At 44.3% G+C, this 12,978-nt stretch overlaps 1 protein-coding gene across 1 annotated transcript in view; it reads left to right on the top strand.

Moving 5' to 3' along the window:
• The first annotated feature begins 972 nt into the window (after positions 1 to 972).
• Positions 973 to 12,978, top strand: part of NUF2 (NUF2 component of NDC80 kinetochore complex) — a 36,436-nt gene continuing 24,430 nt past the window's right edge. Inside the window, exons 1-4 of the mRNA XM_077453041.1 lie at positions 973 to 1,069; positions 4,112 to 4,275; positions 7,783 to 7,857; positions 10,799 to 10,875. Of these exons, the coding sequence (XP_077309167.1) occupies positions 4,144 to 4,275; positions 7,783 to 7,857; positions 10,799 to 10,875 (284 nt within the window). The 5' untranslated portion in view covers positions 973 to 1,069; positions 4,112 to 4,143. The remainder of the gene's footprint in view (positions 1,070 to 4,111; positions 4,276 to 7,782; positions 7,858 to 10,798; positions 10,876 to 12,978) is intronic.

Raw genomic sequence — 12,978 nt, 5'->3', positions numbered from 1 at the left:
CCTAAACCATGTAGGTTTAGGAGATATTTCTTGGACCTACAGGTAAGCCTGAATCTAGGCTTACCTGTAGGTCAAAGTTGGTTGTAAGGGTTTACAACCACTTTAAAGAGGAAGTAAACCCTGATGGGTTTACTTCCTCTTTTTTTCCCTGCAAAGGTAAAGCATAATGGACTACTATGCATCGCATAGTAGCTCATTATGTGTCACTTACCTGACACAGGAGCCAGCGAAGTCGCCGCTGATCCCTGTAGTCCGCCGCGTCCATCTTGCTGGTGGCGTCTCGCAGCTCCGACCAATGACAGCGGCGAAGCCGCGATGACGTCACTCCCGCGCATGCGCACGGGAGTCGCGTCTCGCAGCTCCGACGCTGCCATTCGGCGAAGCCGCGATGACGTCACTCCCGCGCATGCGCACGGGAGTCGACAAATTAGGCAAATCCATTCTTGGACTTGCCGCATTTAGTGCGCCTGCGCGCCGCTGCCTACGGCGCATGCGCCGTAGACAGCTGTGCCCATTTTCGGGCAAATATCTCCTAAACCATATAGGTTTAGGAGATATTGCTTGGACCTACAGGTAAGCCTTAATCTAGGCTTACCTGTAGGTCAAAGTGGTTTGAAGGGGTTTACTTCCTCTTTAAGTGTCTAATAGACTGCTAATACCTCTATTACAAACTGAACAAGAATAGGTCACTTTCCCGTAATAAAGATGGCCGACGGCGTGCTCGGCCCCACCCCTCACGTTACCCAGAGGGATAAGGAGTCAGCTGAGTGCGCAGGCGTAGAAGGTTAGCTATTTTGCTTTACCGCCCAATTCCCGTTCATTCATTGCACCGCCCGTAATGTAAACAATATCTCTACTTACACAGCCGTAGGCTTAGCAATACAATCTCTGTATTCACATAAAACAAAACGGCGGCGAAATCTAACGTGCGACTGTCCAGCGGTGGAACGCATGTGCGTGTCAGACGCAGAGTAGTGACATCAGGGAGGGGGGAGGGATCAAGTTTAAAAAGTTCCCGGTTATAACGTATTAATAGAGTGTCTGTGGGTGATAGAAGCAGCGATCTAACGTGAGTAGCGGAGACTGGCACCGCATATTATTGTACGCATCTCTGGGTGTAGAGTGCCGGTGTCTGGTTCGTGTAGTGTGTGTTCATTGTACAGCTGACATCATAGGAGAACAATGTTACAGGAGAGACCTATAGGAAGGGCCAGTGAGCACTACACATAGGACAATGTGATTGTATGATGTGCTTTATGGTGACCATACAATCACATTGTAATGATCTGCTTTGTATTTACCAACATGTATGTAGTTCGGGGAACTGTCAGACTGGATACAAATGGATTGTGCAGTTTAGGACATGTCTTCTATAGTTTTGGTAAAGCTGATTGTATGGTCAGGTTGTAATGTGTATGGCGGTGCCTCCCGCCGTGTTGGAGGATGGTGTGCTCCTGGGTACCAGGATGGCCACATCTCCAATTTTTTGAAAAGTCATTAGGATTAGATACAAATCCTGTAGCTGCTGACTTTTGAGACTGGGCTTGCAAAATCCCAGGTTGCCATGGTGACTGGGAATTGCGTCCTGGCACCTGGGCTTTTCACTTGACATCCAGGACGTTCAGTCCTTTTTTCTACATTTAGCCCTGCTGCAGGCAAAACACATATAAACAAAAAGAAAAAAGGCCAATTTTGAAAAAAAACAAAACACAATTTTGCTATAATAAATATCCCCAGTTTGTTTATAAAAGGCTCACTTTTTTTTCTCAGTTTATATTTTTGGTAATAAAAATCACAATAAGCGTTTATTGATTGGTTTGAGCAAAAGTTATAGCGTCTATAAAATAGAGGATTTATAGCATTTTTATAATTTTGATTTTTTTTTTTTTTTTTTTTTTTTTTTACTAGTAATGGCTGCGATCTGCTTATTTTTTTTTTTTTTTTTTTTGTGACTGCGACATTATGGCGGACACTTTTGACACGTTTTTGGGACAACTGACAATTATACAGCGATCAGTGCTATAAAAATGCACAGATTACTGTGTAAATGACACTGCCAGGGAAGAGGTTTAAACACTAGCGGGCTAATCAAGGGGTTAACTGTGTTCTAACTGTAGGGGGAGATGACAGACCGTGATTCACAGCTATTAGGAACTCACAATCTGCATCTCCCCTCAGAACAGAGTTTTTTTGTGTTCACACACACACACACACACACACACACACACACACACGTCTCTGTTCTGCCGCTCGTGACCGGTGGTCATCAGGACTGCCTGTCCTGAGCATCGGCACCCCTGCAGTGCAGCGCGCACACGCCTGCTATCCCGCTTAAAGGAGTATGACAGCGGCTGGTTGGCAAGTGGTTAAGACACTTCTGAGGTATTCAGAATTCACTGACAGGTGCAGCTAACCTCCTCTTGACCTGCTTCTGTAGCCCCATAGGCTTGTATAGGGAGAGAAGCTGTTTTGATCTAAACCAAAGGTTGTCGAGACAGGTCCTTTAAATTGACACAAACATTTTATTCAAGTACGGTATGTATTCCCAACTCAGAAAAGGCCCTTGTCGCTCTCAGTCTCCTCCAAACTATTCTTATTATTGGCTTCTGTGATCTCACATCTTGTTAGTGTGGTTACGTCTATTCCTAATGCTCTCCTCCTGAGATAGACTATGAATTATGGGATTTATGGTGTGCCTAGAGCAGATCCCCATCTCATTGGTACCCTCATTCAGCAGATCCTCCCCCCTCCCATCTCATTGGTACCCTCATTCAGCAGATCCTCCCCCCTCCCATCTCATTGGTACCCTCATTCAGCAGATCCTCCCCCCTCCCATCTCATTGGTACCCTCATTCAGCAGATCTCCCCCCCCCCCCATCTCATTGATACCCTCGTTCAGCAGATCTCCCCCCCCCGCCATCTCATTGGTACTCTTGTTCAGCAGACCCCCCCATCTCATTTGGTGCCCTCCTCAGAAGATCCCCCCCTCCCAATCTCATTGGTACCCTCGTTCAGCAGATCCCTGATTCCCCCCCCCCAAATCTCATTGGTACCCATGTTTAGCACGCTCTGTGATTAGCTATCACAGATCAGGGTAAAGGGCCTTTACCACATGATAAGCTGTCGGCCAATGAAAGCTGATCACAGGATGTAAACACGAGCTGGTTATCGGCTTTTCTTTCCTCATGCTGATGGCGTGAGGAGAAAAGGAAGCCGATAACCAGCTTCTGTTAGAGATATTGATCCTATCAGATCCCACAGGTGCTACCTATCAGTGTCACTCATCAGCGCACATCAGTGAAGGAGAAAAATTACCTGTAAGATTTTATAACAAACTATGAACATTTTTATTTAATTTTTGTCTTTTTTTTTTTTTTGTTTAGCAAAAAATAACCTAGTGGTGTTTAAAGCGGTAGTAAACCCGCACTTTTTTTTTTTTTTTTTTAAACCTGCAAAGCAAAAGGCATAATGAGCTAGTATGCACCGCATACTAGCTCATTATGAAATACTTACCTTAGAACGAGGCCCCGACATCTGGCCCGTTCCACGCCGAGGGAGCTGACATGCTCCCTCGGCCTTTCTTCCGGGTATCGCGGCTCCGGCGCTGTGAGTGGCCGGAGCCGCAATATCGTCACTCCCGCGCATGCGCGCGGGAGATTTCATTCCGGCCGGCCGGCCACTGCCGGATTTTCAGGCCGAGAATCCCCTTGTGCGCATGCGCCGCTGCAGTCAGCGGCGCATACTTGAGGGGAATATCTCCTAAACCGTACAGGTTTAGGAGATATTTTTTTTACCTACAGGTAAGCCTTATTATAGGCTTTCCTGTAGGTAAAAGTTAAAAAAATCGAGTATACAACCACTTTAAATACCACCAAAAGAAAGCTCTATTTGTGTAACAAAAAGATAACCATATCATTTGGGTACAGTGTTGCATGACCGCGCAATTTTCATTCAAAGTGTGATGGCACTGAAAATTGGCCTGGGCAGGAAGGGGGTGAAAGTGCCCAGTAGGTAAGGGGTTAATATGACACGTGTTGTGTTTTTTTTGTTTTGTTTTTTTGATGTTCATTTTCTAGAGATGGTTTGATGTTTATGTTCATGTCTCTTCTAGGTATCTCCCAGGCTTTCTTGCCTTAACACACCATGTCTAATCCGGACAAGTTGACATTTCCAAGGTTTTCAGTTGTAGATCTGGTTAATTTTTTCCGACAAAATATTCTTACTGCCGCTGAAGCTAAAAATTTCACCAAGGCTGACATCTATCCAAATCCCAAGGTAAGATGCTGCTCAGTCTGTTAGATTTAAATTTTTATTTTTTAGTTTTAAAAGTTTTCTCCTTTTTGGATAGAATTTTTCCAGCCCAAGATGTACATTATCAGTACTTGCCCCAGTTAAAATGACACTCTCAATAGGAATCCTGCCCATCAATGTACCATGTAAGCTACAGCATCAGAACCACCAGTACCGGAGGGTCCGGTGAATGTCGTGTCTCACCCAGTCCTCGGCCTCGTCACTTCCAGTTGCCGTACAGCCCCATTCCGACGTGCTTCATTCTTACGTCTTCGTCAAAGGTTTTATATGATGTGTTTTACTCAAGTGTCAGGTTCAGCAGATAGTTCTCTTGCATTTGCAGTATTTTTAAAAGTACACAAGGGATAATGCATTGCAGAAACATTCTGATTTTTTTTTTTTGCACAGCGATGTATCTTTTAAAAAGGAACTAAAATAGTTTTGAGTGAAATGGGACCTGCCATTGTAGACAATGCTAGTTTGCGTGGCTGTTCATTAAAGCGGGAGTCCGCCGGGACTCCGCGTTTTTTTATTTTTATTTTTATTTTTTTAAAAGCCAGCAGCTACAAATACTGCAGCTGCTGACTTTTAAAATAGTGACAATTACCCGTCCAGCGCGCCCGCGATGTCGGCACCCGAAGCCGATCTGTAGATCGTTTCTCGGGTGCTGCCGCCGCCATCTTGGGTATGGGAATCGGGAAATGGAGCCTTTCGGCTTCATTTCCCGGTTCCCTACTGCGCATGCGCGAGCTGCGCAATAAGGACGGTCCCCGCTGCCTCTGGGAGCTGTGTGTTTTCCCAGCAGGCAGCGGGGCACTTGCGGAAAGGGGCGTAATCTACGCCCCCTTTCCGCAGAGAGCTATCCCGGAAGTGGGTGCAGTTACCTGGATTATCCAGGTAACTGCACCCCCCTCCCCCCTGAAAGGTGCCAATTGTGGCGCCGGAGGGGGGGAGGATTCCGATGAGCGGAAGGTCCATTTTAAGGTGGACCTCCGCTTTAATCATTCTGGTCTTTGGTGTGCCCTTTTTATTTATTTTTTATTATTATTATTATTATTATTATTATTTTTTTTTTTTATTTTTTTTTGCAGAAATATGCAATGGGGAAAATTTGATTAAGCCCCAGTTCACATTGATGCAGGACTGAAATTGTGCGAGTTCAGCTGAGTTTCATTCCCGCATGTCAGTTTGGCGATTTCAGAGACTTCTGCAGTTTCCTGCACAGATGTCTATTGAAAGCACACCTGAAATCACCAAAAGTAGTACAGAAACTACTTTTGGGAATCGATGCAGCGCCGCAAAGTCGGCGTCACACCCATTTGGACTGATCCACTGTGGGCAAAACCCACCGATTTGACATGTCAAAAACTGGTGCACACAGTATCTGGTGCAGCTGTGCATAGTAATCAATCAGCTTCTAGGTTTTATTGGCAAAGGTTACCTGAACAATGTTAAAGTGAACAATCTCACTCTGTAAAATAACCAATTCAGTTTAAAATAGAAATAAAATGCAAAACCTGTTTGTATAGCTATAAAAGTGATCACATTCCCTCTGCATTAGGTTTCATGTACATGGGACGTTCAACCTCTCCTGAATGATTTAACACGACAGCTAGAAACCGGCAGCTAAAAACTGTCATTTAGCTGCGTTTACATGTCGTGTTTAGCCTTGTTTGCTTCTAGAAGCGTTTATTTATTTTTTTTATAGCCAAAAATGAAACGTCTGTAAACTAAACGTGCTAAACACGAATTACTGCGTTTTAGCTGCGTTTTTAAATGCTTTTTTTTTTTTTTTTTTTTTTTGGGTTCCCAAAAAAAGCATCTAAACGCAACTGCTTACAAATGACTATATACGACCCTGTGTACGTGTACTGATAATATAACACTGATTAGGCTGTGGTGCTGGGGTGGGGGGGGGGGGTGTTTAGACAAGTCTGATCATTGGAAGAGAGTAAAGATGCGATCATGCGTGTTCGCAATTCGCACATACAGAGCCCGCCAGGAAGTCAGCACTGCGCAGCACTGATCGCAAGCAGTGAGACATTTTCACGGCTGCAGAGATTGAGAAATGTCTGGCTGCTTGTGATTAGCGCTATGTGTGTGTGTGTGTGTGTGTGTGTATACACACACATAGCTCTAATCACAAGCAGCAAGACATTTCTCGATCTCTGCAGCCGTGCATCTGGAAAATGTCTCACTGCTTGCTCACTGCCATTTGTTCCTACTGCTGTCAATCAAATCCAGTGACATGGGGAGCAGGGCCGAGTCCTGCTGTCTGTGTCAATGAATACAGCAGTAGGACTCGGGCACACACCTGTACGAGTGCTCTCTTGGAAAGCATTTCTCCGAGGGGGCACTCAAAGTGGGGAGGAGCCAGGAGCGCCACTGGGTGGGACCCCAGAAGAGCAGGGATCAGGGCCACTCTTGCACTGAAGAGATGAGTATACTGAGTTTGTTTTTAAAAAAAAAATAGGTAACTGCAAACCTTTACAATCCGTTTTTAATCGATTCCCCTCTGTTCCATGAAGTTATGTGCCCCAGCATATGTTCTATATTAAAAAACTGTAGTTGTATACCTTATTTCAGAGCGCCGCTCAGCGCCTACCTGACCGTCTGCTGCTCTCCTTCAGGCTGATGTCAGCAGGGGGTTCTCAGCCCCTCCTGCTTTAGTTGCCAGATCAGGAGAGCAGAGCAGTGGGCAGTCATGTGAGGGGAAATAAGGTATACAGCTACATATTTTTTTTATATAGAACATACACTGGGGAATCTGTTAAGTACACAAAGTGGCTTTACAGCCATTTTAAAGTGGCTGTATACCCTTTACAATAACTTTTTACTAAAGGTAAACCTTACCTGTAGCTGCCCAGGTTATCTCCTAAACCTGCACGGTTTAGGAGATCTCCCCTGTATCAGCATGTGCCAACGTCATCGACACATGCACACTGAAGCAATGGCACGTTGGTGCCGTTGCTTCAGCTAATGCGCCGTTACCGGTGGGAGTGACATCATCACGGCCCCGGCCAATCGCAGCGTTGGAGCCCGAGATACCTGGAAATAACTCCGGGAGAGATGTCGCCGGCTGGAGCAGTATGCGAGGGCCACTGTGGGAGCTTTGATCTAAGGTAAGTAATTCATAATGAGCTAGTATGCTATGCATACTAGCTCATTATGCCTTTGTCTTGCCGTTTTTGGTTAGTGGGTTTACAACCACTTTAAGTTAGAAGTTGAGTTAACAGGTAGATATCATCAACACCAGCAAGGAAGCTTGCAGAGATTAGATCAGGAGAGGTGAGTGTAGTTCTGCTTTAGATTGAGTCACTGACATGGGATAAGTGTGCAAATAAGGAAACCTGGAGAGAAGTTGGAAATGTTTTCTTCTGTTACAGGGTTACACAAAGCAGAATGTTTATACAGATTTCAGTTTATTCTCTTTATAATTTTTCGAAATGTTTTAAAAGCATCCTTGTCTAATAGATGGCTTCTAATTTACAGCTAGAATGGGTTCAGAAGATCTACATGAGAATACTGCAGCAAGTGTTCAACCTTCGAGTGGAACACTTTTATATGGTATGGCTCTGTCTTTTGCTTTTTATTTTTTTTCTTAAAGTACTCTATATGTAAACCCTAACAATTACATTTTCTTGCTTTTTTATTTTGTTCCGTTTTTAATTTGGTTAATATCCCATTTTTTTTAAAAGCATTTTTGTTATCTGTTAGCTATTTTTTGCAATCATCAGTTGATCCTGCTGGGAAATCCTGTGAGCTGTAAACTTTCTGTATGTACTATCTTGGATGCACTGAAATCTCAAGCAGTGTTATTGGCCCTACCCAGTTTAACTCTATAGGCTACAGAACAATTATCAAAATATGAGATCTGTAGTCCAAATAAGGGGACAGCAGCTTAGGGGGACTACACCACTCCTCCATAGATGCAGTACAGTGAGCGAGCCTTAACCGAACACTTAGGGATGCACTGATTATCAGATTTGTTTTCCTTTTATTGTACATTGTTGGACACAGAGCAACCATAATAATCACTATATGGGTTATATGCCACCTAGAGATGGATGGACACTGGCAGATAGTCAAACAAGAAGTCCACCCCTATATAACCCCTCCTACACAGGAAGGACCTCAGTTTTTTTCGCCAGTGTTTGTAAGGTGGAATGGTCACTAATGTGATAAGTGTGCTCTTGGAGGTCTGGACGGTTCTATTTACGATTCATTGACTTCATTTTGATATATTCTAAAAAGCTATTGGGCAAAATGGATGGTACCCGAGTCTCATTGGAAGGAGAGAAGATTCCTTGAGGTTTTGCCTGTAATGCAGCCTTATGGTGCTTGACCCTGCATGATGGAACCCCGGGGAGTGTTTGTTCTGACCAAGGTGCTTTCCTGCAGGGTGCTATACAGGTCCAGGGGTGTGGACTCCAAATTAAGGGGGACCCAGTCCCTGAAGGTCTTTTATGACAAAGCTTGCTGTTATGGGTGAAGATTGGACTCCTGTTATGTTCAGAGTCCTGCAGCAGGAATGGCAAGTCTGCATTTTTGCAGTTTCTTTAAAAAAATAAAAATAAAAAATCTGACTGTCTGTTCTCCCAGTGGCCACTGTGGGCAGTGTACTGTTTAATCATGCAGGCTCGCTCAGTTTTGGCCTATTTTTATATAGACGGGACAAGGAAGGGTGGCCATGTTGCCATGAGGTCCGCAGCTTCAGCAGGGCCTCTTGAGGCCTAGCACCAGCCCATAGATACTAGTGAAATGTGAGAACTGTGTGGCCAGACAAGTCATGATTATATACTGCTTGCTTACTTACTGCTTTATCTGGGGGGCCTGTACATCTGAAAATGGAAACACTCCTAGCAGTGCACTTCAAAGTGTGGGGTCTCCAGAATACGGTGCATTTGACACAAAAATAGTATGGGGCCTGGTGCAGTTTTAACAGCTGCATACTAATAAGAATAATGTGCATTTGGTCTGCAGAAGCTTACTTTTATCCTGAAGCAGGAAAGTGCTGCATATGTGTTAAACTAGTATGGGGCCAAGTGCAGTTGGGGCAGGTGCAGCATAGTATACATGCTTGCAAACTTTTTGCCTAAACGGCATACCTGTTCTTATATATAGTTGAAATTTTCTGAAGATGTCTTCAAAATTTCTGTAAATTTTACGTCTCCAGTTAGGGTTCAAGACTTCCTTCTTGCCTAAGGTAGTTTCTGCCTTCCACCTCAACCAGGACATTGTTCTTTCGTTCATTTGACTGGTAATCAAAAGGACATTTCTCGCCACTGCCTGGATCTAGTTCAGCTGTGTCTGTATCTCGTAGCCACTTCTTCTTTAGAAAGACTGATTTCTCTTTTTTGTCTAGGGTGGGCACGAGAAGAGCAGCTTAGCTTTGTGTTCCACCATTTCTAGGTGGCTCAGACAGACGGGCTCCCTCGTTTTGTGTTGAGGCTTCTCTTCTAGATCGGTGATAGTATCTTTAAGATTTTTTTTTTTTTTTTTTTATTGGGCTACTTTTATCTGAATTTGTAGGGCCTCTAACCAGTCATCAGGTAATACATTCTGTAAGTTTTTTTGTTTTGTTTTGTTTTTTACCAGGGGAAAATTTCTGCCTGTGATGCCAGCTTCACTCATAAGGTTCTTCTGGTAGCCAGGCAGTTCTTTGCGCTGCAGGCAGTCCCCCGGTACTCCTGTTGTCTCCCTCCCCTCCTGCACCTAATCTCAGCTGGACTGCTTTTGAACTTCCTTCAGTAGATGAGAGAGAAAATAGAACTTTTGTACTCTCCATATGCTTTTTTCTTAGAGTCCATTGAAGCATACAGGTGCTACCCATCTGTGTTTATGATCATGGTCTTGGTACTGCTTTGCTACAAGACTGAGGCATGCTGATGGCAGTCGGGGGTATCCTATGTTGGCCTACAGTGCTTTTTGTTTGCCACTGTCCTCCTGTAGATGGCAAAATAATCTGGGGATTTAAAGTGATACTAAACCCAGGACCCTGCATTCACTGAATTCTCCTCTGACTGTCTCTTATAAGGCTGCATGACTCCTGACCGTCTGTCTGGACAGTGCAGATTGGCTCTGTGCCTATCACTGCCCCTTCCCCCAAAAAAACACTCTAGTAATACACACCAAACTGAGCATGTGCAGAGTGCCCCAAAGGCTTTGTACTTTCAGGAGATGGACTGGGACAGTAAAAGGAAGGGAGAAGACAGGATCAAACGGCCTTTTTACACAATGTGGAAGATTAAACCCCTTAGGTTCCACGGTGAGTATACAGGTATGCTTTACTGCACATACAGACTGATTTTACTGTTGTGGGTTTAATAACACTTTAAGGCTCCCTGTGTTCCTCAATGGACTCAAAGAAGGGGCTTTTATGGTGAATACAATAATACATTTTTTTTAATTGGACACATATTCTCTATGACACACTGTATAGTATACATAACCATATTTACTAGTAGTTGCAAATTGTTTCCTAGCTGATGGCTATATATGTTTTCAGGTACCCGTGGATTTGGAAATTCCGTACCCTCATCTTGTTGAAGGCTTTGCACCACTGGGCTATATTGTATCCTACATGTACGTATTTTTGCTTTTTACATTTTCCATGATGGTAGCTTTGCACTTTTTATGGTCAAATAAAAAAAAAAAAAATAGATATAGATATATGATGTGTGAGATCTGTTTCAGTTCCTTTTTGTTTTATAACCCAGATTACAGAAATGCTTGATTAGAGATATGTAATCCCATTGCAGAGATTTCCCTTCACTATCTCTCCCATAGTGTCCCTATTGGAACGATTTCCCCCTCTCTTCCTTTTTCGGGGATAAACCAAAATTTCCAATGTTCTTTTACTTCAGTGATAATGGTAAATGAGACAAATAGAGGGTGACTCTTTATAACGGCTACAGACAGTAATAAAAACTGATAGGTTCTCTAATCCCTCTTAACTCTATCCAAAACTAAAAACTTTTGCAAACGTGTGTAGGCACATCAATCGATCGGGTGTTTTGTTGCATTGACCATAATATTTATTCTGACCATTGGACTGAAAAAAATGCTCAAGCGCTAAGTTCACCGAGCACTCGGGTAAGTTTAGGGGTGCGTGTGTGTGGGATTGTGTTTGTTTATTTTTTTTCTGGCTCTAAACTCTTGTAAACACCTATGTGTGTATGGATACATAGGCTAACCTGTAGGGACATTTAGAGGTGAACAAAAAAAAGTTGACGCTGAATTCAAACTTTCTGAATGATCAGCATAGATCATACCTCTGTACCATGTTGCTCTGTTGTCTGCAGATCCCCTGATATTCTGGGTTTAGTTGTGGCTTTTTATCCTGTGACACTTTCCCTTCCACGGCAGCTAAAGTCTGTAATGCTCCCCTTTGTAGTCTATCAGATGTAAATTCCTTTACAGCTCTAATTGTGGGTGGAATTGAATACCGTATATACTCGAGTATAAGCCGAGATTTTCAGCCCCTTTTTTTTTTTTTTTTTTTTTTTTTTTTTTTAGGCTGAAAGTGCCCCCCTCGGCTTATACTCGAGTCACCGCCGTCTGTCTAGCCGATCAGCGTGTCGTGCAGACAGACGGCGGCCATTCCACTATTCAAAAGCCGCGCCTCCCTGTCTGTGATAGGCGGAACACTCAATTTCCCAGCAGTCAGTGTTCCGCCTATCACGGACATCCTCTCATCCTCGTCCGTAGTATGAGGATGAGCGGATGTCCGTGATAGGTGGACCACTGACTGCTGGGAAATTGAGTGTTCCGCCTATCACGGACATCCGCTCATCCTCATACTACGGACGAGGATGAGAGGATGTCCGTGATAGGCGGAACACTGACTGCTGGGAAATTGAGTGTTCCGCCTATCACAGGCGGAGGCGCGGCTTTTGAACAGTGGAATGGCCGCCGTCTGTCACAGACGAGGAGAAGAGGTGCGGCGATCCTGGCATGGCCGCCGTATGTTTTTACATGCAGATCGCTGCAGAAGGACAAAGAGGCACAGGACACACAGGGATGGACGGGACACAGGGATGGACGGGACACAGGGATGGACAGGCATGTCTCACCCTCGGCTTATACACTAGTTAATACGTTTTCCCATTTTTTTTTTTTTTTTTGTGGTAAATTAGGGGCCTCGGCTTATATTCGGATCGACCTATACTCGAGTATATACGGTACATCCTAATCGGCATTCAATCCCACCCAGCCACACCTACAAGAATAGTGCAAATCTTCCAAGTTCTGCCTCGCAGATCACAACTTTATTCAAGAAGGAAACTCCTTCATACACAGCATGTTCTGAAAGCTAGCTGTGCTGCTACTGGGCAGGATTGCATGGATCACAATTAGAATTCAATCTTGCCAAGTTAAATCTACCGACCAGTGTGAACAGGGAGAGTCCATGCGCTCAGATCCTGCCCTGCCCTCTGTGAACTCCTTCATAATAACCTCCCATAGCCCTTCCTCTGTAGTCTTGCACTAAGTCATTGTTCTTTGGCATGCTGTAAGACCGAAATGACACAGGAGGAGGTATGACCCCTTTACACCTTTCACCACCTACATGAAGGCCCAGAAACACCCACAGTAACCCTAGGACCCACCAACATCGACTCCCAGCACTGGTACAAGTGACTCCCATAACCTGCCCTGAAACTAGCGGCTCAAAGGATCATGGGTGAT

Source organism: Lithobates pipiens, unplaced genomic scaffold (genome assembly GCF_037356315.1).
Source record: "Lithobates pipiens isolate NorthernLeopardFrog02 unplaced genomic scaffold, aLitPip1_a1.2 Scaffold_23, whole genome shotgun sequence".
Taxonomy (NCBI): Eukaryota; Metazoa; Chordata; class Amphibia; order Anura; family Ranidae; genus Lithobates; species Lithobates pipiens.
This window is presented reverse-complemented; position numbering and strand designations above follow the sequence as displayed.